Source organism: Lycorma delicatula, chromosome 5, assembly GCF_047948215.1.
Source record: "Lycorma delicatula isolate Av1 chromosome 5, ASM4794821v1, whole genome shotgun sequence".
Lineage (NCBI taxonomy): Eukaryota > Metazoa > Arthropoda > Insecta > Hemiptera > Fulgoridae > Lycorma > Lycorma delicatula.
In genome coordinates, this window is record NC_134459.1 from 22107964 (window position 1) to 22135152 (window position 27189).

General features: G+C 26.2%; 1 protein-coding gene across 1 annotated transcript in view; it reads left to right on the forward strand.

Annotated features, from left to right (window-relative positions):
• The window catches only part of LOC142324791 (DE-cadherin-like), a 129252-nt gene extending 103993 nt beyond the window's left edge, over positions 1 to 25259 (forward strand). Inside the window, exons 21-27 of the mRNA XM_075365788.1 lie at positions 2722 to 2921; positions 5725 to 5864; positions 6851 to 7066; positions 9900 to 10035; positions 11121 to 11336; positions 12774 to 12926; positions 14768 to 25259. Coding sequence (XP_075221903.1) covers positions 2722 to 2921; positions 5725 to 5864; positions 6851 to 7066; positions 9900 to 10035; positions 11121 to 11336; positions 12774 to 12926; positions 14768 to 14907 — 1201 coding nt within the window. The 3' untranslated portion in view covers positions 14908 to 25259. The remainder of the gene's footprint in view (positions 1 to 2721; positions 2922 to 5724; positions 5865 to 6850; positions 7067 to 9899; positions 10036 to 11120; positions 11337 to 12773; positions 12927 to 14767) is intronic.
• Positions 25260 to 27189: the final 1930 nt, after the last annotated feature.

Below are 27189 nucleotides of genomic sequence, written 5' to 3' on the forward strand. Positions count from 1 at the left end.
CTTGAATTGATATCTCGTTTAGTTTTCGTATTATTGTTATTTGATTGCAACATGTTTAAGTATTAGTAGCAGTTTTTTAATGAGCGTTTTTCAGGAGCAACAATAAATGAAAAATTTTGCGTGAAACTGAGGAAAACTTTCACAGAAACTTTTCAAGTTTTGAAATAAGCTTACAGAGATGATGCTCTAGGTCGTATGTAATGCTACGAATGGTTTACACAATTTCAAAGTGGTCATCAGTCAGTTAAAGATGACCTCAACCAAGAAGGCCTTCACTTCAACTGATGACACATAAATTCAGAAAATCAACAATCTGATGTGCATGCAAATCGCTGATTGACTGTCAAAGAACTTGCAGAAAGAGTTAACATCTCGATTGGATCATGCCATGAAATTTGACTGAAAAATTGAACATGCATCAAGTTGCAGCAAAGTTTGTTCCTTGTTTGATGACCAAACAGCAGAAAGAACATTGAGTGGACAATTGCTGACAATTCCTTGAACGAGCCAATGACAATGAAACATTCATGTAAAGGATCATAATGGGAGACGAAAGCTGGGTTTGGCTACAACATTGAGACAAAAGTTCAATCACCAAAAAATTGCTACTAAAACTTGTTGCACTTAAATAACAATAAAATGAAAATGAAATGAGATATCAGCAATCCAAGAACATGTGGTAACAGAGGAGGTTATGCGGAACACAGTACTGCCAACCACATTCACTAAATATCTGCATTGGCACGTAATTAAAACGTTTGGTTTTTTTTTTTATCATTCCTCATATTTAAAAACAAACTCAGATTGAATGTGAGTTATGTCAGTTTATTAGTTTTAATTGTTCAAAATATTAAGTTGTGTAATAATTTATCCTACAATAATATTGTAGGCCTAAAAAAAGTATGATTTAAAATCATTAGAATTATTTATTTAACTTTCATGGCTATTTCTAATAGCCATGTGCAATGTTTTCACTCATTGCTGTGCAGGCTTGCAAAATATGTCAAATACACCAATAAATATCTACTGACTTATTTACTTAAGTCTGTGACATGAATGTTTACCTTTCCCAATGATTTTAAACAGTGACTAGAATTTTTATTGTCATTGTAACAAGTATTTTTTTAAATTCATAAATGTTGGCTATATTTATTTCTTTAGTAACAATATTTTATCAAACCATTACCAACTTTCCTCTCAAATGTGTAAATGTGCTTGTTGTATATAGTTTCATAATTATTATTTTCTATCACATTTTCATTTTAATTATTTACATACAGTAAGATATTTAAGTTGCCATTATCATATGGTTACTCTGCTGGCAGCCTGTTGTCTCCATTCTTCTCCATTTCTAGCTAAACTTTTGAATTTCTAATAACTCCCATTTCCTTTTAGATTATCTATAATTTTTGTAATTTCTATTCTATCTGCTTTCCTACTTCTACTGGTCTTTATAGTTCTGTCTTATTCAATCCCTCTCATAATATTACTCATTCAGTTAGGTTTCCTATTCTTAGTTCTTCCTGATCTTAAGCCTTTCTTGTTCATCCAACTATTTATTTAAAAATTTTCTCTTTGCCTGTCCATATTTTTTACTTCATTCTCCTTCATAATCAAATAGTAAATACCTTCAGTTTTTTCCTTTTACTTAATGTCCATTTTTCATATTTATAGAGAAGAAGACTCCAAACATAATATTTCTCAAATGCTTCTTCAAATTTTATACATAATAATTGGTTTATATATATATATTGTAATAGGTAGAGAAGCTTCTTGTTATGGAAAGTGTGAGAGTAAGTGTTCAATTATAAGTTACTTATTTTGAACATAGTAAGTTGTTTAATAGTAAATAAATTGAATTTATAAGAGTTTAATTTTGTTATCTCTGAACATCCTTGTTGAACCTATAACATGCGACAAATAAAGAATGTAAATTGATAAACAGATTTAAAAAGAATAATTCAGAAATAACACAAACAGGTGCAATAGAAAGAATTTCTAGAATAGTGTAGAAGGTTAGACAATAGAAGCAGTTTCACTTACAGAAGGGTGGGTTGGTTGCTATTACAACAGGTCTAACTTTATGTCCAAAGGTTTAAATATTGCCAAGGACCAGGGAATATTTTAAACAGTGTATAATAAAATTTGAAGAATGTCTGATAACAGTCAAGTGTATGAGTGAAGAGTGCGCATCAAAATATTCTTTTTGGGGCAGTCTGCATTTAAGAATGAGAAACTGTTCATTGTGAACAGGGGATAAAGTGATATTATTCATTGATAAAAGTGTAAGGTAGTTTCCTTTTGTAACTATTAAAAGTAAATAGTTCTTGTTATTGATTTTATTATTGTTACTTCACTGTCATAATCACTTGCTTATTTTTATTACTCACTGTAAATTTCATAATAGAATCAGAATTGTATTTGTGACTTATAAGTTACTTATTTTGAACATAGTAAGTTGTTTAATAGTAAATAAATTGAATTTATAAGAGTTTAATTTTGTTATCTCTGAGCATCCTTGTTGAACCTATAACATGTGACAATATATATATATATATATATATATATATATATATATATTTCTAGATGCTATGTATATTTGTATAATATTTATATGAGTTACTGTAAAATGAAATAATGTATTTAATAATTATGAAGTAATTTTCTATTTTCTGTATTTACTCTTATTTAGAATACTTCATAATTTATTTGTTTTTATAGGTGTGAATGTCCTGAAGGATTTGAGGGACCTCATTGTGAAATTTTAGGAATTGGATTCTGGGGTGAAGGATGGGCACTGTATCCACCTTTACCATCGTGTCTTGATTCTCACCTTTCTCTGCAGCTACGTTCAAACAAACCAGATGGTTTAGTATTTTATATCGGACCAACTACTAATAAACTTCCTCTTCCAGTACAAGGTAAGAGGTTGCACTCAGTTATTTAAAGAATGAATTATCCATTTTCATTTCATGTTTCAAAGCATGTACATGGATAGCATTTTTAATTTTGTAAATCCAGTAATGCTTTGATATTCAAAGATCTTTTGTGCAGTTTTGTTTATTCGTTCTGTAAAATAGCTTAAAAATTATGAAAAATATAATTTTCAAATCTGAGCACATATTCTATTTTTAGTAAGTATCATTATATGTTGTAATAACCTTTTTTCCATTTGATTATCTAGTTTCATAATTGTGGTATTTCAGAGAACTCTGCATCTAGTGAAGGATTTTTATATTCAAAATTAGAATATACACAAAAGCAATGTAATGTGATGTTCAGGATGTGTAATGTATTATGTGTGGTATATAATGTCAAAATGCAAGGTGTGATAAAAAAAATAAAGGAATTGTTTAATTTTGCACATTTTGTCTGTTCAGCTGAGTTCATCTTTATCCCACATGATAATAGCACTGTTGTACAGCAGCTGTGTAATTAGAACTTATTTAAAAAAATTATGTGGACTCCACATGACTTCTTTGTACAGCTATTAAATTGTACATATACATTTTTTTTAAAATGAAAAGTACATAAAATTTTATTTCATTAATAACTTCTGATATTTTTTCATTTTTTTTTTTTTTTTTTTTTTGTTATTATTGTATTATTTATTGTAAACAATTTTTTACAATCGAGGATAATAATTATTAATGAATCAATATATTTAAAATTAAAAAAAAAAAAGTTAAAAAAAGAAGAGATGAAGTCTGATTTGAACATTGATTCAAATCATGTTTTTCTTATCAATTTTCTCAAAATTAAAATTTTTTATAAGATTTTATAATAAAATTTACGCATTTATTAGTTATTTACGAAGTTATTGTAATTCAGAACTAAAAAAAAATCTGAAGTCACATGACTTCCTTGTACGCCTATTAAATTACATATACACATTTTTGTAAAATGAAAAGTACATAAAATTTTATTTCATTAATAACTTCTGATATTTTTTACTTTATTTTATTGTAATTATTGAATTATTATTTATCGTAAAAATGCTTTTACAATCCAAGGTTAATAATTATTAATAAATCAATATATTAAAATTAAAAAAAGGAGGATGAAGTCGAATTTGAACCGATGTGTCTTCCCCTTGTAAACCCCAAATATTTCATTAATTAAAATTTTATTTGGCTATAATTCTGGAACCAATGAAAATAAGTATAACTTATGATATATTGTTGAAAAGCTCTCAATGAGGGCTTATTACTGCAGTTAAGAAAAAGTTCAAAATCCATTTTTTTTTATTCTGGACTTTTTTGGTCACTTTTGGTCCAGTCGATTGCATTCAAAAGGGGAGATGCACAACTAGATATTATAACAGTCCTATATCCAAAATTTCAACATCCTACAGCTAATCGTTTTTGAGTTATGCGAGATACTGACATACATACAGACATCATGCTGTAACTAGTTAAAATGGATTCAGGGATGATCAAAATGGATATTTCTGTTGAAATCTGAAAACTGAAATTTTTCATGATCAATACTTTCTCTACAATACAATACTTCCTTTACTTCGTACAAGAAAGTAAAAATGAGTAGTAATTTATTTTGATTGAAAATGGTGGAATGAAGGATATGCATTAAATCTTGTGTTAAAGTTTAAATCAACTGCAATAAAGCAATGATGTTAGAGAAGTCTTTTGTAAGGATGTTATATTGACCCCAAGGGTTTATGAGTGGTCCAGATATGGTTTTTAAGAACGCTATAAAGATTACAAAATTCTTGGATATCCTAATACATTAACAGTTGATAAAAATATTGATAAAATAAAGGCCATTTTGACCAGCAATCGTCAAATCGCTATTAGAAAATTTGCTAAAAAGGAAAGTGTCTCTTATGGCTCATGTGAAACAGTTTTGACTGATATTTCTTGTGTAAAATGAGTAACAGCAGCCTTTGTCCTGACACTATTGAATTTCAACAAAAGCAACAGCACAAAATCATTGCAGAATAATTGTTAGCTGATATCACTAACGACTTATAATTACTTAAATGTAACACAACAGGTGACAAAATGTACATGTATGGTTGTGATATTGAAATGAAGGTCGAATTATCCTTATGAAAGGTTACTGAAGAAACAAGACCAAAAAAGCACACTGCATTCAGTAGAATGTTAAGATTCTCTCCTAATCATTTTTTTTTTGATTATAATCAATTATGAATTCTTACCACAAGGTTGTACAGTCAAAAAAAGTATTACTTAGCAATCTATACCGTTAACATGAGGGAATCCAAAGAAAACAATCACAAAGTAGGCAAACAGTTCTTTAATTTTGCATAGAAATAATACTCCAGCTCACAGTTTCACTAATTCATGATTATTTAGCCAAAAGTAACACCTGTACTGATGCATATTCTCTGGACATATCACATCCTGTGATTTTTTCTTGTTTTCACTGACTAAGAGAACATAAAAGGATAATGATTTGTGATAGATAAAATAAAGAAAAAATTGCTAAGTGAACTTATGACTACATCAAAAGATGTTTTCCACTAATGTTTTGAGGATTGGAAGAAATGGTAGCATAAGTGTGTTGCATCTCTCAGGGACTACTTTGAAGGGGATGATAGTATAGAAGTAGTAGTAGTATAGATGATAGTAAATTCTTTTGAATCTTTATTTTTATTTATAAAAAGAGATTTTTATTTTAATCTCTTTTTTATCTTGCATCTTATTGATAGGCATTTTTTTAATACATTTTTTTTTTTTTTAGATTTCATGTCATTAGAACTACAGGGTGGTTACCCAGTTTTGTTAGTTGATTTTGGAACTGGTACTGCTAGAGTTGAACAGAAACAAATCAGATTAACAGATGGTGAAACACATAGAATTGATATTATTTGGACTAATGCTGTAAGTCTAAATTGTAACTCAAATTTCATACTGTCTTTAAAAATAAGAAATATAAATTAAAATTTGTTAGTTTATATGAAACGAAAATATGCTAATATTATTTGATTTTTAAATTTGCCTTGTGAAGTTAATTTTTCAAATTGTCATTTATCTGAACATTGTGCTAAAAGATTTGCCATTTGTAATGTAATGCCATTACAAAAAAAACAAAATTTTAAATTTTTTTAAAAATTAAAGTAATTTTTATAAAAATGTTCTCCCTTAATATTCTTTAAATAAAATTACTGGTTTCATTGAATAGTTCAATCAGTTGGTGTGATAGTGTAATTAGTCTTTTATGTTCGCAATTAACCTTTCTTTTTTTTATGAAAGATGAATTTGTAGTATATAAAAAAACCCAAATCAAATTGGGATTTAAACCAGTCTTTCAGATAAAAGATATATACTACTATTCTGCCCTAGAGGTCAGAAGAGTTATTACTTTCACATATTGATCAGTCTGAGCCTAGACAGAGTCTGCCAGACTATCACTGGATTTAGCTGTGAAACATTAGATTCTTAAAATTAATAAATAAAACTATTATTATCATTAACATAATTCATAATTATCTTCTGTTCTATATAAATTCATAAGCTATTGTTTTACAAATTCTTTTATGAATTGATTTATCATGAAAGGAGACTAATCTCTGCTTCAGATTAATTAAATTAGCTTCAGACTAATTTTCTCTGTTTCTTCTTTGTTCTAGGAAAAGTGATCTGTATATTATGTTTATATTGTAATATAAACATGTTTATATTGTAACACATAATATTATATGTGTAATGCATTAAAAAAAAAATACTTTTCTTTAATTTTGAATTTGGATTACCACAATTTAATTTTGGTATTCATAAAAAAATATATGAAAGTATATATCTATATTAAGAATATTTAGACATTGGGTCAGTTGTATTTACGCATTTATAATTTGAATTTTTTCCAGAGTATTGAGTTACAAGTTGATAACTGTAAACGACAAAATTGTTTAACATTGGCAATTCCTGTTGGTTCTAATAAATTCCTTAATGTAAATGGACCATTACAAGTTGGTGGTACTCATGTTGATCTAGGATTTATTGCTAGTGGTATGAATTGGACTCATAAACCAAGACATATTGGATTTGATGGATGTGTACAAAATTTAACATTTAATAATAAGGTAAGTTAAATAGAATTTTTTTTTTTAATCTATTGTGTGGTTTTAACTGGAGTTTACCTTAAAAGAAATTTTGCATCTGTGTGATTGATGTCTTATCAATATTTTATTTTTCATATCTTTGGTGTTTTCAACAGTTACAAATACAGTAATGTTATAAAACTATTAATATTTCTTTTAATTCACACAGTTAGTCCTAATATTCTGAATTCCTGTTAAAGCTAGACTTTCAAATATTAAAAAGAAAAAAAACTGTAGGTATAGTCAGAATAAATAAACAAAAATTCTAATTCAGCATTATTAGTACTTACAGTCTCGAACATTAGACAAAGTCAAGTATAGTTGACTCTGTCTCTGTCCCAATGTCTTCCCAGAGTAAAAGCAAAATGAAACATTTTGCTAAATGATGAGTCACAAGGGTGAAGAAAAAGATGAGGAATTTAATAAGTCTTATTAATTGAGTTATGAGATGTAATAACAAATGAAATGTTGTTAGTGAGTATAAAATAGTCGGTATTCAACGTTTCTGAGGAGATACATGAACAGCAAAAATACTAAAGCTGATTTAAAAGAAACAGCTGACCTTGAAACAAGAAAATTCTACTCAGTATTGGGTCAGAAGCTACAGAATTTCACTTCAGAATATGGAAAAGCAAACAAATATTAATGTAATTGATATTAATAAATTGATTATGTGATATTACAGCCAGAAAAAATTAAGACAAATAAGAGATATTTGAATATTTTTAAAAATGGATTTAATTTATTTCTGTTTATTTCATTATTTAAAAACTAAATATAAAGTACAAGTTAAACCAACTTTTAATAGTCCTTTTTTATTCTTGTATGTTTATATTCCTTTATTTTTTCTTATAATAAACATTTTTGATAATTTGAGGTGATCCTTAATGATATTTAACAAATTATGTACATTCACTTTGAATTATTAAAATTATGTTACTTGTACATAGCTTAAAAAAAATTTGTTTAGATCAAGTAAAAATCATATCTTTAACTGCTACAACTTACAGCTTATTACCTTCAATTAATAAGTGGAATTTCTTTTAAACAGTAATGCACGCAGCTTCAAAGAAGTGTACAGTACAGCATGTTTTTTGAAAATTCAGTGTATTGGCTGGATAACTTTAATCTGAATAATTCATTGCAATGTTGGCTATGTTTCCATATTCCTGAAAAAAAAAATTAATTAAAATTAATGTGTGATAAGTGTTTTGAAACCACAAAAAATATCTTAAAAGTGGAATATTGAAAGATCTGATTAATTTAACTCACTAGAAAATAATGTATACTTTTGATTCTTTGGCATTATTTTATTAAAGGCAAACTTCATATTGATAAATCTATATTGAACATGTAGAGTAACATTAGTTTGAAAGGTGAAATTAATTAATTGGGTAACATCAGTTAAATTAAAAATTACTAGTAAGAAAAAAAATTTTTTACTTTTTTTAAAAATTTAATGGTTATTTGTATTTTCTTAAAGACTGCCATAAAGAATGATTTACTTTTGATATTGTTTAATGAAAATTAGATAAACTTTGTTTATAATGTTTTGGTGTTATCATGACTAAGTCGTCTAATTTATTATCTTTTCAAATCATATCAAGGTTTATAATAGTATAAATAATAGTAATAACAATAAAATAGTAAAGCAACTTATCAGTTTTTCATTATTAAGCACATTTTATTTAGAATATTTTGTTACAACAGGTAAGATTAACATCATATTTTTAATTATTTATTTTTAGATATTTAAAAACTTCATACCTTGGATGAATTGAATGCTTAATTTCAAAAAATAATTTTAGATTTACTTTTTTTGTATTTTCTCTTAATAAAAATAAAACATATTTTGTACTAAAACTATTGAGAAAGTTTGTAAGAAGAGGATTTAATTCTCCATTTGGGAAGAAAATACTAGGTATAAGTATATTGTAAGACCACTTTTAAAAAAAATCTTTGAAAACCCTTGGCCCTGGTTGTGATGAGCAATTTTGTTTAGTGTTTTGGATAAACACTAAACAAGGAGCTCAACATAGAGGCTCAGTTGGTGTCTGGATAATTATGTTTACTTAAAGATAAATAAAACTTTGTCAATTTATTTGTAAAAAATGCTAATACTTTTTTACAAGTTAAGAACTTATTAAATCAATTTGAGTATAATAGCAAAAACTTGCATTGGGTTTGAATCCCAGTGGCATTTTTCACATGTTACAGAATTCATTTATCATCCATCAGTAACTGTATGTGGGCATAAACCTGTTGTTAATATATAAATAAATTATTATAAAGTTTCCTCCAACTGGAATGAAATCTACAAAATAATTACTTTAATAACGATTGTTATTAAGGTTTTGTATTAAATATCTGTGTGCCTGATTGTTTCAAAATAGGTAAAACTATCAGCACACATTGTTATTGTTACTTGTAAATTGTGTAATTTTATATATGTGTTTTCTAACCAAAGAGGTTTGCTCTCCAACACTACCATCAATTCCCTTACTTAAGCAGCAGCTTGATATACTAGGTTAAGAGTTCTTAGAAGCCTATTTCTTCCCTCCCCCAATTTTATTAACTTTGAAAAGAATAATTAATTATTTTAAAGATTATCATTTTTTTATAAAGTTAAAAGCTTGTGAAGTTTTAGATTGGTGATTCAGATAAAAATAATTAATGAAGTTTTTACAATTGAATGAATATAGTATTTTGTAGTATTACTTTGCTATTTATTTTTAAAGTTGTACTCTTATTAAACTTATTTTTGTTTATAATCATATTCTAATTTATTTTAATAATCATGAATAAATTTTTTCAGCTCTATAATTTAGGAATGCCTAGTTTATCGAAGAATGTAGATCTTGGATGTAATCGAGGTATGGCAGTTGCTGTAACGTTTGGTATTGACCCAAGTTTCTTGGTTGCAATATTCATATGTCTTTTGATATTATTAAGTGAGTAATATGTTTATGGTTCTTTTTTATTGTTGTAGTTTTGTTAAGACAATATTGTTTAGATCTCTGTAATCTGTTAATGTGGGAAATACATTTTTTATTGGTTATATAAGTCAATTTTTGTACTACTTTTTAAAAATGTTTATGATTATTATTTTGATAAATTAATTTTTATATTTCTTCACTTTAATAATATTAAATCTTCAAGTCTTTCTTTGTTTACATCATAACCGCATAAACGTGTACACATAACTTGCTTTGCCAAAATAAAGCTAATGACTCATCTTTTATTAATAATAATAATAATCCAAAGCTACATGCAGCTTAATCCACAACTGATGTGGTCTATATTTTAAAATTGGATAAAAGGTGAGAGAGTCATAAGCATTATTTGCTTAAAAATTGAGATTAATACAAAATTTTTTTAAGATTTAAAATTTATCGAACAGTAGAGCTGTTCTACTGCAAAAGATTAGTTCTCAGAGAAATCTTTTATACATTTTTGTATTTCATTATGTATTTATTAGATTATTGATTATTTAATTTAGCGTTTATAAGCTGGTATTCAATTACAATAGTTGTGTTTATTTTATTTTCTATGATGATGAACTCATATTTATCACATCATTGTATCATTTCCTGTTTAGCAGAACCATAAATATAAAAAAATTCCTCCCCAAAGCTGGGCATACTAAGATCACATGAGTTAGAGACTGAAGGCAGTAAGCCTTCCTTTACAGGAAGATAAGATCATTTATTATTATGCTGTATAGGAAATTATTTAATTGATGAAACCTTTCTTCCCTTCAGTATTATTTCTTGTTTTTGTAACCTATTTTCTTCTTCCACCACCTGATTTCTGTCATTTCAGACTCTCTCCTTTCTATGCGTAGCTGTTTGTCATTCTAGTTTTATGTCTGGTTGTTTAAATCTATATTGTAACTTTAGATGTATTTATTAAAAAATACATCTAAAGTGTAATAATGCTGTTTTCAGCATTATTACACTTGTAACTCACAAGTTTTAGTCTCTAAGTTTTCATTACTTACAAGGCTCTTTAACATTTTTTTTCTTTTCTTTTATAGTTCTTCTTTTGGCAGTTTTGGTACATAGAAGAAAAACTGAAGACTTATACAAAGACACAGATGATATTAGAGAGAATATTATTAATTATGAAGATGAAGGTGGTGGTGAAGGTGATACAGCTTATGATCTTAATGTTTTAAGACTTGTAGGTCCTTATGATGAACCTTTGTCTGAGAAACAACAACCTCCTGGAACCCATCTAATAATGAGACCAGGTAATTATTTTACTATATTTAGTATAAAGTTTAGTTTTATTATACATTTGAAATATTTTTTTCTATATTATTCGTTAGAATTTTTCCATTTCAATATGAATAATATTAAAATCTCTGACTATTCAATTTCAGAACTTTCTTTTAACTTTTTCATCCTAGAGAATAAAGTGTTTGGTGAATGTTATATTTTTATTAATAGATTTAATACCTGAAAATATGAAAAAATCAAGTTCCGTAACTTATATCTGTTCGTTATAAACCTATCAGTAATGTCTGTTTATAACAGACATTAAAAAAAGGTAAAGTAAAACTAGTTTTGTAAGAAATTAAAATAAAGTTAATTGAATTGAGAAATAAGTGTAACTATTTAACGATAACTAGTTACATCACTAAAAATATGTCAGTAGTATACTTTATTAGAAGTTAATTGAAGCTGATCTCTCATACATTATTTTAAAATTGATAATCGAAACACATAATGTTATTATTTATGTTTCTTCAAAATATTTTGTTAATTTTTCAGTACTTATGTAATTTGTATTCTATGCTCCAAAACATTTTTTGTAACAATACGGATGTATGGAATCTTAATATTCTATTCTATTATTAGTGATTATTTATATTTTTAATAAATTAATATGTGTATTGCTACTGAGTAAAGGCAGTTTATATAATGCATAGTTTCTGCCCATCTTGCTCTTTATTATGACTATGATACATGTAAAGCACTTAGGTAGAAAAAAAAATTAGTCAAGAATTTCTTTCTCTTAGAATAATAATTTTTTTATAACTCAACTCAATAATTTGGCTTAAGAGAAATACCTTACTTTGCTTCCATTGCCATTTTTAATAAATTGCTGAATCATTTGAAAACTTTTTCTATCAGTTTATTTAAAATATAATTAAATCTTTTTTCCTTTGTAGAAAACTTGTTACTGTGTCTATGAATAATTAAATAATGCTAATTTAAAAAAAAAAAATGGTTAAAAACTGATATTTGTGCATCCAATTTTTGAGTACATAAATATGTACTCAAAATAATTTTCAACACTTGAATTTTGAATTATTTTGTAGTAATTCTTTTGAATTTGATTTATTACTTTAACATTATTTAATTTATTTGTATTTTATCTTAGTGACTTGATCTATGTAATGTATTATTATATATGGATAAGAATAAAATATTTATTTATTTAAGTGAAGGTGTGACTTTCATTGCTGAATACTGAACACTCCTTTTCAGTGGGATTGGCATCCTGATGTCCAATACCATATTTGGCTCAGTTATGAAGGCAAAAGGAAACCACTTTATTTCTTACTATTTGATATTGAATGTTTGCTTCGAAAATGGCCACATCAGTTTCATGAATCTTTGGTTACACCATCTGATATACGTAGATTATATACAGTTTGTTTATTTAATTTTATTATTTTTAGGTCCTGATGAAGTACCTGACATACATGGCTTTCTCGATGTTAAGAAACAGACTGTTGATAATGATCCAGAAACTAATCCATTTGATGATGTACGCCATTATGCATATGAAGGTGATGGTAACACAACAGGTTCTTTGTCATCACTTGCTTCCGGTAAGTATGGCAAACAAAAAAATGTTTTGCTTGTGTTTGGTTTTTTTACAATAGTTTGTTTTAAGTTTACTTTTTTTATAAAATGAAATTTAACCATAAAATAAATGCTGTTAACAGCATAAACATATCACACATAATAAATGTATTTCATTTTACAACAGTACTATAAATACGAATATATTTAATAAAAAAGGAGATAAAGTTGCTTATATGTCTGTTAAATCAATACAATATAATTTATAAAATCAATTGTTAACAAATGCAATGATATGTATGTAAATATATACACACACACACACACACACACACACATATGATATTTTTCTTATATATATATATATATATAGAGAGAGGAAAAAAAAGTTGCCAGAGCACTATAATAATTACAAGAAGGGTTATATTAAATTTTCAAATTATATAGACATCAATGATAATTTAGAAATTTTAGGTATAAGTAATAACAATAAAGAATTTGATATATTGGAGAAATGTTATATTAATAAGTATAAACTTATTAATTAAAAAAAAAAATTGAATTTGATGATAAATGATTAAATTGGTAGACTGAATAATTTGATAAATTCTATTTTTAATTCTAACCATTGTGGATATAGGAAGTTTTTAATATATACAAACGATTTAAAAATTTTTAACAATATTTAAAAAAAAAAATAATAACTATATTTTATTTATAATTATGTGTATCTTATAAAGATTGATCTGTTGGTGATGGAGTTAAGCTCTGAAAGTACTGCAGACAGATTAGCAGCGAGTGTTCTTTTATTGAACGGTATCTGTGAATTTAAATATTTATTTGTTAATAATTATTTAATGCAGGGGTACATAATGTTAGAAAAAAATATTATATTGCATCCATAGGATGTAACGAGAAGTTCTCCCAGGATTTTCATAACCTATTCTACTTGTGAAAATAATGGAGAAAGTTCATGCAAACATGTCAAAAATGCTTTGTTTGTGATTATGGCTAGTGAAAGATTTTGCTCAGATTTCAGCTACCCCAGTGAAATCAGAATGTACTGAAATTTTTTAGAACATTAATTAAGGGACAGAATTAGTGATTCTTATGGTTTTTAACTTGAAAAATTGAATAAAATAGGTTCCAAAACCATATCAGCAGTAGTTTTTGAGAAATTGAGGGTGAAAACCAATAAATTGGGATAAAAGACTCTGTTTTTATGTTTGACATTCAGTATCTTTGTTAAATGGGTAATAAACAGAGAAAACTTTTAAACAGAACTTGTTAGATAAGGTGATCTTGGTGGCCAATAATGTGGATCTCCACAACCATTAAATCATCATTTCTCAGAGAAATTATGATTTAAGGCTTTCCTTACCACTCTCAATGGGAGTTTACTGAAGTATATTTGCCCAATATACTTCAGTAAACTCCCTTCTCTTCTGAAGAAACTCAATTTCTACTAGTCTTATCATTTCTTGCTCTACTTCATTTTATAATATTTTATTTTACTTTTTTGTATTCTGGTTTTATTATCATGTATTCATATTAAAGCTCATCCTATAATTTAGTACTGGAATTGTACAAGAGTTAAAAATATCCTTTTGAAAATGATATTGATTTTGAGTAATTGACTTAATAAGTGAAGACTGTTTTAAATAGATAAATACCTGTGAGTTCCTACTCAAAATGAAATGAAAAATTGTTTACAATTACAATTGTAATCACTGAGTGCAGTAAACCTTAAAATGTTTAATTTTAACCGTTTAATAATAATAATAATTTTAACCATTTAATAAAGCTCTATTAAAACTCATTTTTATTAATTTTTCTTATGTTAATTATTATTTATTAATTTTTATAGGTACTGATGAAGCAGATCTCAATTTTGATTATTTATCCAATTTTGGCCCAAGATTTCGTAAATTAGCTGATATGTATGGAGAAGATCCTAGTGATGAAGAGGATAATTATCACAATGCAGCATCTGAATCATGGTGTTGAGTTTAAACTTATATTATGCGAATAAAAAGAAATCAGTTAACAACTTAATTATTTTTTTAGAAAAAAAGCTAGCAACTCATTTTTTTATTGTTAAATTTAATGCCTTTTTTAATATAAAAAAGAACATTAATTTAATTATGTTCAAAATTACTTCTTTTTTCTTTTGTAATCTAAATAAAAGATAAATTCAAATACTGCCATTAAATATGTTGATAACTGATTTTAAATATCAACTATTAGACATGAAAGACATTCCAATTATAAAATTAAAGCAAATCTTTTCGTTTTTGTAAAAGATATTTGCCTAATAATGATATTTAAAACTATTATTGAACAGTTGTGAAACATACTGATTATTTTACTTAATGTGAAATTTATTAAAAATATGTTGTATATACATGTTAGCTCTTTAGTTAGCTGTTAAATTAGCAAATTACATTAATGAAGATGCAATGGAATTTGTTTAATGTTGCTACCATTAACTACAGACATGTACATGTTGTAGACAGCTTGTGAAGTGGCTGAAATATGTTACTGAGACTTTTTTGTTCATTGTTATTAATATGAATCAAAACAGTATGTGAATGAAAAATGTGTAATAAAAATACATGTTTATAGTTAATATTGACTGAGCTCATCGATTGAGTATAATAAACATTTTTAAAAAATTTATTATTTTTATAAATTAAATATAGCAGTTTAGAAATGAATGTTTTGCACAAAATAATTGTAATTACTACATATTTATTCATTTTGTATACCTTTTTTTTAACTAGAAGCATAATTATTGACCTAATGTGGTAAAATGTAAAAAAAAACAAAATTAAAATTAAATGATTTTATATTTTTATAAGTTCTCAAACAACATTTTTTGTGAACATTGCCACTTCCTGTCTTGACAAAGGACTTAATTTTATTTATTTTTTTCTTAAGTCATACATTTTTCTAATTGATACATACATACCAAAGATAAATTTTTTTATGTTTTTGGTAATGTTTAGATGTATTTATTTTTAATAATATTAACAATAATATTCTTTTTTATATTGTATTGTAATATATAATTAGTTGTGTATTGAAAGTTACTGTGATGTCAAATCATGTACATTTTTGACTGAAAAAAATGTTGTCTTTATATTAAAATGGAAAACGTAGTAATTATTAATTGTAAATGTGTACGTACTGGTGCTGTGTATGAAATAAAATTATTTGCATGTATGTGCGTATGTATGTATGTTAATGTAAGTGCTTCTTTGTAGTGACTCCTTGCGTTAAAAGTGAAATTTACATAATATTTATAATTTTTGGTGTAACAGTGGAGTGACTTGTTTATAAAAATAAAGACTTAATAATCATTAATTAGTTAGACAATTAAAAAATATCAAAACTGTGTTCACAGGATTAATTTTGTATTAAGTATATGTGTAGATTTTTTTTTTATTGTTATTTGTAGGCAAGCTGTACTTATAAGTTTTATTGCAGGATCTTTCAAGAATATTTTTTCAATTTTTTTTTTTTTTTTTTGACTAAATATATAGTAATTAAATAACTGTATCAATAACATTGCCATTTTTAATTTCAAATTTAACTGTCTGTCTGATTTTATTTACTTTTTACTTTTAAGAAATAAATTACCTTTTTATAAATATTACCCTTTTAATAAATTTTATTGCTTTTTTTACTCTTGCACATTTCTGACATCTATGTCAAGGTTTTCAATATTAAAAAGAAAAAAAGGTTATATTTTGTAATAAACTGTTTTTCAGTTTTTAAAATAATGTTTTTCTTCTTTCATTTTTTGGAAAATCCTGCAATTCTTCCAAGTCATTGTATTATAGGAATTATGTGCAGGAGGGAATTAGAAATTTATCGCAAAAAGAAAAAAAAAGAAAAATGTTTGGTACTAGTTGTGTTTCTCTTTTTTATTAATATAAGTAGTCAATATTTTTTTTTACAAACAATGAAATAATATTGCAAAATAGTTATAGGTGATATTTTCTCAATTAAATAATTTAATTTATTTATGCAATGAATTTAATTAAATTAATGTATGTTGTGGTAGAATATATGAATTTACTTCTTTTTTTTTAATTTAGTTCTATTGAATTACATTTATAATGTGCATGACTTATTTATTGATTTGTAGTGATTTTATAAGTTACTTATTTAAAAAAAAAGAAAAGTAATTATGTAGTTTATGCATAAAAATGTTGTTTTCTCCTGGCATTCATAATACAGTAAATGAGCCCTTCTTTATGATGGCTTAAAGCATTTATAAATTATGTTGTATATATTAGATATTATTTTATTAAAATATAATTTTTTTCAATAAGTTTGTACCTTTTTACTTTAAAAATCATTTTTAAAGTAAAAAGTTTGTATATGTATATATTTCTTTTTTTAAAAATTAATTATTATTGATATACAATAGTTAATAAATTATTCAGTTAACAAGATAAACTAAATAAATGTTACCACCCCATTTGTTACTGATAGGTAGGTTTTGACATAGTAACTGTTGCTTGTGCCTTCTTCTGGTCTTTGGTATTGGCTAACGATCAAGAATTTCTTGTATGGTATAACGTATGATTGACATTGAATGTATGAAATCCTACTAAATGCTAAATTCATCTGCATTTTAATCCACCATATTTATATGTGTGTTATAAATGACTGCCTCATTAGCTCAATATTTATTATTACAGCTGTTATTTGATAAATATAATGAATCTTCTTTTATTTATTAATAAATACGCCAATTATTTATAATCAGCTACTTTCTTTTACTTTTTGAAAATTAATTTTGATTTTGGCTGAAATTAATTACCATACATTCAGAAAAAATTCTTGAAAGAAACCGATTAAAATTTGATGTAAAAGTGGTAATAATAAAGTTCTGTGTGAAGTTCAAAGTGTAGTAATAATTGAAATATTTCTGAATTGAGTATTGTTTGCTTTGTAATATTTCTTTTTCATGAAATATTAATTTTATATTAAATTAATGCATTCTATTAATAATTGTTTATTATTTACTGAATGCATAACTGTTATAAATAAATTATATTAAATTAATGCATTCTATTAATAATTGTTTATTATTTACTGAATGCATAACTGTTATAAATAAAAAATCCGTGTTTGATAATACTCAACAAGGTTTCACATTTAAGTTTTATAATTTTGGCATAAATTCTAATTCTGTCCAAAAAAAATTAAATTACAGTCAACTCTCATGTAATGAAAATTAGATTTTTTAATGTCATAATAGAAGCATATAATAACTGATTACAACAGTTTCATTATCAAGCCTATAATATCTAGATGGAACCTAATATTTAACGTATATGACTTAACATGTAGGATTTATTCTGCATAGCAGATACATTCAAAATTGTAACATTTATCTAATATATTTATATATATGTTATACATATTAGTTATTCATTTTGTACATTATGATGAAGCTATTGCAGGATTTTATTATGAGAAGTAATGTTCAGTGTTGAACTCAGAATTTCATATTAGACTCTCCTTTTTCTTGTTGTAAACTTCTTTTACCTTTATGAAAGTTGCTAAAATTTTTATTTTATTTGAGAGGTTGTAAAAATGTGTGCAGCTAATATTAAATTGGTAAAATTTTTGTTGAACAAAGAATTAATTATTATTATTGTTTTCTTTATTTTTTATTTTAATTATTTATTTTTTTTATTAATGTTTATATGATTATTAGACTGATATTTACATAGTAAAGATGCAAAGGCTAGAAAATATTTTAAAACTATTTTATTATGGTATTGAGTTGTAATATGCAATTACAACTGTCTTGATTAATTTTTAATAGTCACCATGGACGCCAATGGATTTTAGTGGGCATTAGAATAAGTTTTTTGATTCCAAAATCATATAATTTTTCTGCCTTGTAACCGCATTATTATGAGCATATTGGCAAGCAACCATAACAAGTTTGCTTATTGCATGCCCTGGTTGTGTGGAAGATGGCCTAAGCTTCCTGCTTGACCTGCAGTAATGTCTAAGACAAACGGTGTTTGACAAGCATTATTGCTTAGACAGATTCTTCAATGTTTGTTTTATAGATTCATAATATATTTACTGTTTAACGTATACTAATTGGCTATAAATTTCAGAAATAATTTCTCCTTTTATAAAAATAGATCAAAAGTCTAAATATATCTTCCTTTTGACAGCACTATTTGGAATTGAGATGGACAATTAAAGTAGATATTCTAAGCGGAATGTTGCTGCAATTAAGATTTTATATGCTTTACCTGTTATCCAAACCCTATCAAACAGTACTGCTGCTATCTTCTATGAAAAAATAATTTCTTTTATATTTTTATTAACATAATGTCTGTGCTTACTAACACCTTTCATTATGTGCAAACTTATACTGAGATTGCACAGTATATTATTTTGAGTAGATAATGGATTATGGATTTCATTTAATTAATGTCTCTCCATTAACTTTCAAATGATATTTACATACTATATTTCTGATTTGAAGTTTTCATGAAATGAAAAATGAAATGAAAAAAAGTAAAAAATTGTTTTGAAAATATGATGATTATATGAAAATCCTAGTTTTAATTTTAGTAGTCATTGAATATTGAAATGCATAATTGCTAAAGGTTATGAATAATCTTTCTATCACTTTTACTTTGTTTTGCTGATCTAAGCACTGGATTGTGTGATACTTAAGCATAACTATATGAAACCTGAAGATCAATTTTTATTTAATTATCAATTCCTGTTAATACGTTAAATACAATGAAAATGATACCATTTTTATTTATATTTTTGTTTGATTATTCAACAATTGTTATACTGATGTTAATTGTATGTATATTTTTTGTTATAATTATCAATTGTGTTTTTATCAAAAGTATGTAACTATTTATCAACTTACATAACAAAATTTTAACTGAATTTTATTTTTATTGTGCCATAATATTATTATATTAAAAAAATGTTATTATAAACAGGACTTTTTTTCTGCTGGGGTATGTTATTTGGGCTTTCTTTTGCATTAGAAAACTGTAAAATGGGAAAATAGTAAACATTTTGTTAACTATTACACTTTTATCAACTTTTCTGATTGATTTTAACACATTAGTTTTTGTTATTTAACATTTTATTAAAAGTAGTCCATGAACCCATTTTAAGTATTCCACTTTAAAGTTTTTCCTTTCGGTGGAATAATTAAACAATACAATTGATTTTCCTTCTAATAAATTGCCTTGCTAAGAAATTGTAGTATACATCAGTTTTAATTTTTGTAAGCATTTAGCTATACTGAAGTTTGACGGCAGGTATAGATTACCTAAACCCAGCGAGTTGGTCTAATGGTGGTGGTAAGGGTTCGTGATGGTGAATCGCAAATCAGCTGATTTTGAAGTTGAGAGTTCTATTGTTCAAATCCTAGTAAAGGCCTTTATTTTTATATGGATTTGATTACTAGATCATGGATACCAGTGTTCTTTGGTGGTTGGGTTTCAATTAACCACACATCTCAGGAATTGTCGACCTGAGACTGTACAAGATTACACTTCATTTACATTCATTCATTCATGTCACCCTAATTCATCTTCTGAAGTAATACCTTATGGTAGTTCTGGAGGCTAAACAGAAAAAGAAAAAAGTCCTATTAAATTATAAAATAAATTCCAAAACAAGAAAAAAATATTTCTCCTTTTAGAATTACAAAAATAGTTTTTGGGGTGTATAATCATCTAATAATCCTGTAAATTCTTGAAATAATTTCCTTAAATATAGATTGGTATATTATAATGTCTTGATTTTGAATATGATTTTCTTATTTATAAATGATAAGAAAGTTATGTTCTTCATTTAGCATAACCTTACATACTGAGAAATATTTATATTTAAAACATTGGTTTTATATTTCAATCAATAAAAACAATTTTCAATTTGTGTGTTCTTTTCCTATTGTTTGGGTGGGTTTTGTGTTTTTAATTTTATTTTTGTTTTATCTTTGATTATATAACAGAGAAAACATTTGATAAAATTTTATTTAATTTAAAAGATTATAAAAAAAATTATTATAAATTTTTTTGTTGCTGATCATAAATATTTTATTTTATGTTAATAAAAACATTCTTTCCTTTTATTAAATTTATCATCTAATAAAAAAATTGAGACTGAAATGATTATACGTCTAGTTATTCAGAGGAATATAGGGAATGTTTATTATATCTAATACTCTGTAGATTATAAAAATCTATTTGGTCGATCTGATTTAATTGAAAAAATTATTTTACTCAGGAATTTAAAATTTTTTACCTCTGTTAATTGTGCTGGGGTATGATGTTTTTCTCCTGTTCACTAGTTCATGCATGAAGACAAGTGCTCTCTTTAGTAAACAAAAAAGTTTGGGTGAAACCTCATTAGATGTGACTTGATTATCCAAGTGTTTTAGCCACTGCCCATACCAGTAGATCAATTAGGTCACAAATTACTGCAGTTTTCAGCATTTTTCTTACCATTTTATAATACAGGAGGATTAAGTGTTTTATGGTGCTGCTCTTATCATGGTTTTATTGTGGTTTCTCCTAATGCAGCTAGGCAAATGCTGGATCAGTTCCTTTAATTTTATATCGTTCATAAATAATGTTTTTATTAAATAATAAAAACATTACCATACAAAAAAAAAATCAAAATGAAAAATAATGACAAAAAATTGAACTAACAACTGTATAATAAAATGTATTTTTACTACAAACAGCATGTTGTTTACGTTAACATTTATTCTATACTTATTTATTTTTATAAAATTTCAAAAAACTTATGTGTACAATAGCTTTTTTTTAACAAAATGTAAAAAAAATTATAATAAATATAAATGTAAACAACTTACTGTCTGTAGTACACAATATAATTTATTATACAGTTCCTCAATTTTTTCTGCTAGATGGTAGTGCTTCATTCAAAATAAAAATGTGAGTGCATAGAACAAACCAGCAAATTGCCATTCTTGTTAAAGAGAAAAAGCATATTTTGATTTTAAGGTTATATTTATCATTAAATTACAGACATCAGGTCTTGGAACGTGACCTTTGGCGTCGGAAGAAAAGTAGAATGAAACATTTGGACATAAGCGATCATCACTATCTAATACTGTATTGTCATTTTTGGTCACATATGACAACAATTTTCCTATTATCAGAAAAAAAAGAAAAAAAGTCCTATTATCAGTATTATAATAATGAAATATTAAACATTATTCTATAAATAAAATATTCAATAAATAAAATACAGTTCAAACTTTGTTTATTATTATTTTATCTGTGTATTTTATTAATATAAATTTTTTTTTTATCATAATTTATTATTACTAGTAATTGTTTGTAAATGTGAAATAGTAATTTATAAGTTTACCACGTTCATCTTCATCAGTTTTTATTTTGTTAACATATAATTAATTATTTAGTTAAGTTCAGTAAATTTGTTAATGTTATTATTTTTAAGCTTATGATTATTTAGAAATATTTTTATTTTTCTTTCTTAATATATATACAAACAATATTAATTTAAAATTAATATTAAGTCTAAAATTGACTTAATTTAAGTATATCTTTCCTTTTTTCTTTTGTTATATTACATTTAATTATAATTTTTTAATCTTGAACAGTTTAGGGGCCAAATTTTTAAAATGGATTATAATAAATTATGTAATATTAATTACCATAGTATGCATAATTTGCGATCTCATTGTTATGTTATTATTGCACAATGTGTAAAAAGAAAAATATTAGTAAAATTAATTAACTTATGTAGTTTTATTTGTAAATATATTTGTATATTTTTTTTTAATAATTAAATAAAGTAAAAAATAATTCTTTTTTTTACGATGAGGTTATTTCAGTAGAATTCCTTTTTATGATGTGCCACATAAAAAAGTAATAACAATATTTGAAATAAGAATGTGGAAAAAATATAAATTCAGAATTCATTACTAGCAAAGCAATATTTAAATATATTTTTATTATTATTATTAAAAAATCATTTGTTATTTTTTTTATTTATTATAAATTTATTTTGTTGCCATGTGATACTTATTAACTTTAAAAATGTATGAGTAATTCAAGTATCTGTCAAATGTAATTACATTTATATATATTTTTTGTTTTAAATAATACATTATATTACTGATAAGAGTTGAGGGTTCCTTGGTATTATTTTTATTTTATTTATAAAATTAGTCCTACTGTTTTTCCCCCGAAAAACCTACATGAAGAAAAATTTTTGCTATACTCTTATTTTTATAAGAAATTAAATAAGAATAAGAATACAATTATGTCACTAGTTGCATTTGAATTTATTTTTCTAAAATTATTTATAAAAAAAATATTATTACATTAATAATATATTTTTTCTCTTTAATATAACATTGTATAGAAGTTTTGTATTATTCAAAATCTCTCTTTGATATTAAAAACAGCATTTCATAGGTAGACAGAAATATATATATATATATTGTTAAGTCGTAAATTTGATTTTATATCTTTGGAAAGACTTGATAGGTTAATTAGTTTAGTGGTTAGCTAGATCAGCTGGTCTTCAATTCAATTTCTGGCTATGTCTAGCATTTTTTCAAGTATTTCATGCATTTCATTCCTTATGTACATAGTATGTCCAAAGTTGTAATATTGGAAAAAAGTAGTGAAAAATTTTGCTGGTTATTACATCATATAATGTATATTAAGTTGTACGTGAATAATGCATCTTAGGAATTAAATTGAAAAATACTTAGTTTTAATACAGGCTTGTTCTTCATTACAATGCTTATTTTATTACAATAAATGATTGTATGTCTGAAGTCTTGTAATTTAAGATTTCTTTGATTTTACAGTTGAGAATATCTATTCCCTATTAAATCATTTTGTTTTTACTTATGTATTTGAAGTTAATCCTTTTGCATATTATTATTATATGCCTAAAACAATTATCTACTTTTTTATCTGTACTGCTAAATGACCAATAATATCTGGTTATTTCATGTTGCTGGAGGTACATTAATATTGTGTACATATTTGATTGGTTATTATACAATAATATACAGTTCAGCTCTGAAAAAAGACTGGCCCTATGCACCCTATTTACTCATCATGGTTCAGTTCATTTCAACAGTGGGACTTAGGCTTTCCTCGATAGCTGATGGTAGCATTGTTGTGAAAGAAATCAGTTCCTTTGCAGTTTTGTATATTAATTTATAAATGTCTTAGCATTATAACAGAAGTTTGCAATATAATCACATTTAAGCTGTTGATTGGCTATTTTTTTTAACATTACTTTAAATTAAAAAAAAAAATGCAAAACTGTATGAAATAAAATGTATGATAGAAAGATAAAACGTATGCTCAATGTGTTGCACAAATTCCATTTGTTGAATATGTATAAATAAAACTTTAAAAATTATATATGATAAAATAATCATTGGTAATGTGTGTATAACGAACAGTAATTATATATATATTTATATATACTTGTACATAAAATTCATATTGCATGACCCAACTTTATTCAGTTGGGATTGTTTGTAAAGTGATAACAAGAAATTCTGCAGTCAATAAAAAAAACCCAATAAAGTTTTATGTTTCTAAACAAAATAGTAGCAGCAAGTTGTGAACACTATATTTGGAAAAACTATGGTAATAATTGATATACTATTTCATTTTAAATCATGAAGAGAGTAATGCTGTAGTTATTATTTTTTAATAAATTAGATTTCTTTTATATATTTAATAAACATATCGTGAACAAGAAAAAAATTTCTTTAAACTATTGTGATATTAAAATTAACATGTAAATTTTACGATAACAAGTTAAAAGGATTAATAATCTTTTCTTATTAAAATTTTCCTTACTTTTATTTTGAGCAGTAGTATATTTTATTGTAAGCTTTATATCCTTATTGATCAAAAGAAATATTTTTTGCGGTTTGTATTTATGTGCATTTGTATATATAGAAATGCTGATTTCATTTTATAAGATTGAGTAAAATAAATCCTAATTACTGGTAATCATTTCTTTTAAATTAAGTAGTATTTTTTTCTAAAAATAGATTTGTATCCATGTAATTCTACTTATTTTTAAAAGATACCTTCTTTAATGTATTCATTATGTTTGGAAGAAAATGAGTAGTTGAATTTACCAGGAACCCTAATTTATTGTCTTTATTGGTGTATTAATGCTGTTTAGTTTTTATATATATATAAATATATATATTTATATATTATGTGTACCATGATGAAAGTAAGGTTATGTGTTAGGGTAGTTTCATATAAAATTAATAAAACAATCATTTTTTAAAAGAAGTATTTCTATCCTATCACCTTTTTTTATGAAATCTGTGATTCTGGTTTCCTTTTTTTATTAGATTTTATTTTTTCAATTCTCTTACTACCACTGGGGGAAACTCAAAAATTCATCCATACTCAGATTTTAAATTTTGGCAATAGCAGAATAATTTAAATTAAATGTTGAATGCTCTTTTTTATTATAATAATAATGCCCCGGACAAACTCCAACCTCACATCCATGCAACAATATCTACACACATGTTCAGGACAATGACATGGAACTTTGGTATTCATCACTTATGTCAGCCAACAGGTTTAATGGTTATGCTCAGGAGCTCCCCTGTGGAGTACAGGATTGACGCTTCCGAGCTGGTTGCAGGGAGCTTCTCTGTTTCACTGTTTGCACTGGATTGGAGACATGACCGTGATTTGTTTTTGCCTATGCTGGGTGGAGTGCTCATCCCTTTTGCCGGTTGTGAGCTGGGTTGTGGATGAGCTGCTGTGAGCTTACTCTGCCAAAGTCTTGCACCATCAAGTGTGAAAGTTACTTTGCCCCTTGGCAGGCCTATTGTCCCATAGATAAGGGTATCGAAGCTGTTATTGCTACATATGGCCCCTGGAATGTCAGTATTGTGGATCAGGTAATAGTTGACCCCCACCCCCCACCCCGTGGGCCAGCGTGATGCCAAAATATTTGGTGATTAAAAAACTGAAGGGGATTTTTCCAAGATCAGTCCTTTTGTGATCGCTCGAGGGGTCTCAGAAGCTGCAGGAGCACCTCTTAAAGAAACAAGGAAGACTGCGATGGGATTGTTTGTTGAGACCATCAGTGACACAGTCGTCTCGGTTACTGAAAACGAAGAATGTAGGACCTCATTGACGTTGAGGTTGTACCATATATGGTACACTAAACACTTCCTAATGAGTAGGTTGTGAGCAGGGATTTGTTGAACTTCACAGAAGATGAAACTGTAGAATTCTGTCGAAAAGGAGTTGTTGCATGTTGACAATTGAATATACAATGATAAGTCATACCTCCTTGACACCCGTCTTCACATTTAATAAACCTAAATGTCCTTAAAAATAAAGGCTGGATTTCATAGGTTAGATGTATGTTCGTTCATACCAACACAATTGCATTTTTTTCGATATCAGAAATTCAGACACACACTAGTGAGAAGCATGAGAAAACAAATTTGCACTTCTGGCGACCTGTTGCACCCAGATGATCCGTCCAGGGACTCACTGATTTCTGTTAATTGTAATGGATATCACTGTGCAAGATCATGAAACTGTCTCAAATATAAGGAAGAAGTAGCAGTACAGGAGATAAAGGCCATTAAGAAGGTCAGCTACTTTGAAGCGAGGAAAATTAGATGTGAAAGACCACGTTGTATGCACAGATTGTTGCTGCTCTTGCAGCTTTTAAACCAAAGGATGTGATATCAGAACTAGCGCCAGCCTTAGCAAACTTAGTAGAATGGATCATTGATCAAAAGATGAAGAATCGAACAAATAGGGATAGCAGCCCAAAGCCATCAAGGATTAAAGCAGACATGATAAAACAAAACAGTAATTCTCCACTGATGAATGAGCCTTCAGAGGCGAAGGAAACTGCAAAAGAATCTGAAGCCAAGGTGAAAATTGAAAAAATCCCTGTTCAGGAAAATGAAAAAAGGGAATTAAAATACTAGAAAATGAAGATGTAGGATGACACACTATGGAGCCTCCGAAAACTCAGAGGCCTTTAAATGAGAGGGTGAGTACTTCAGCTGCCCCACATGCTTTAGTGGGGAGTGCATTGAGTCTTGATTCTGATGAAATCCAGACCCCACCATCTAAGCCATTATCATCTAATGTTGATAGAAAGACATCCTCCATAATTTATTGAAGAGAATCTGAGGCATCAGAATTTTTTGAACTTGACATTGAGGAAAAAGGAAGC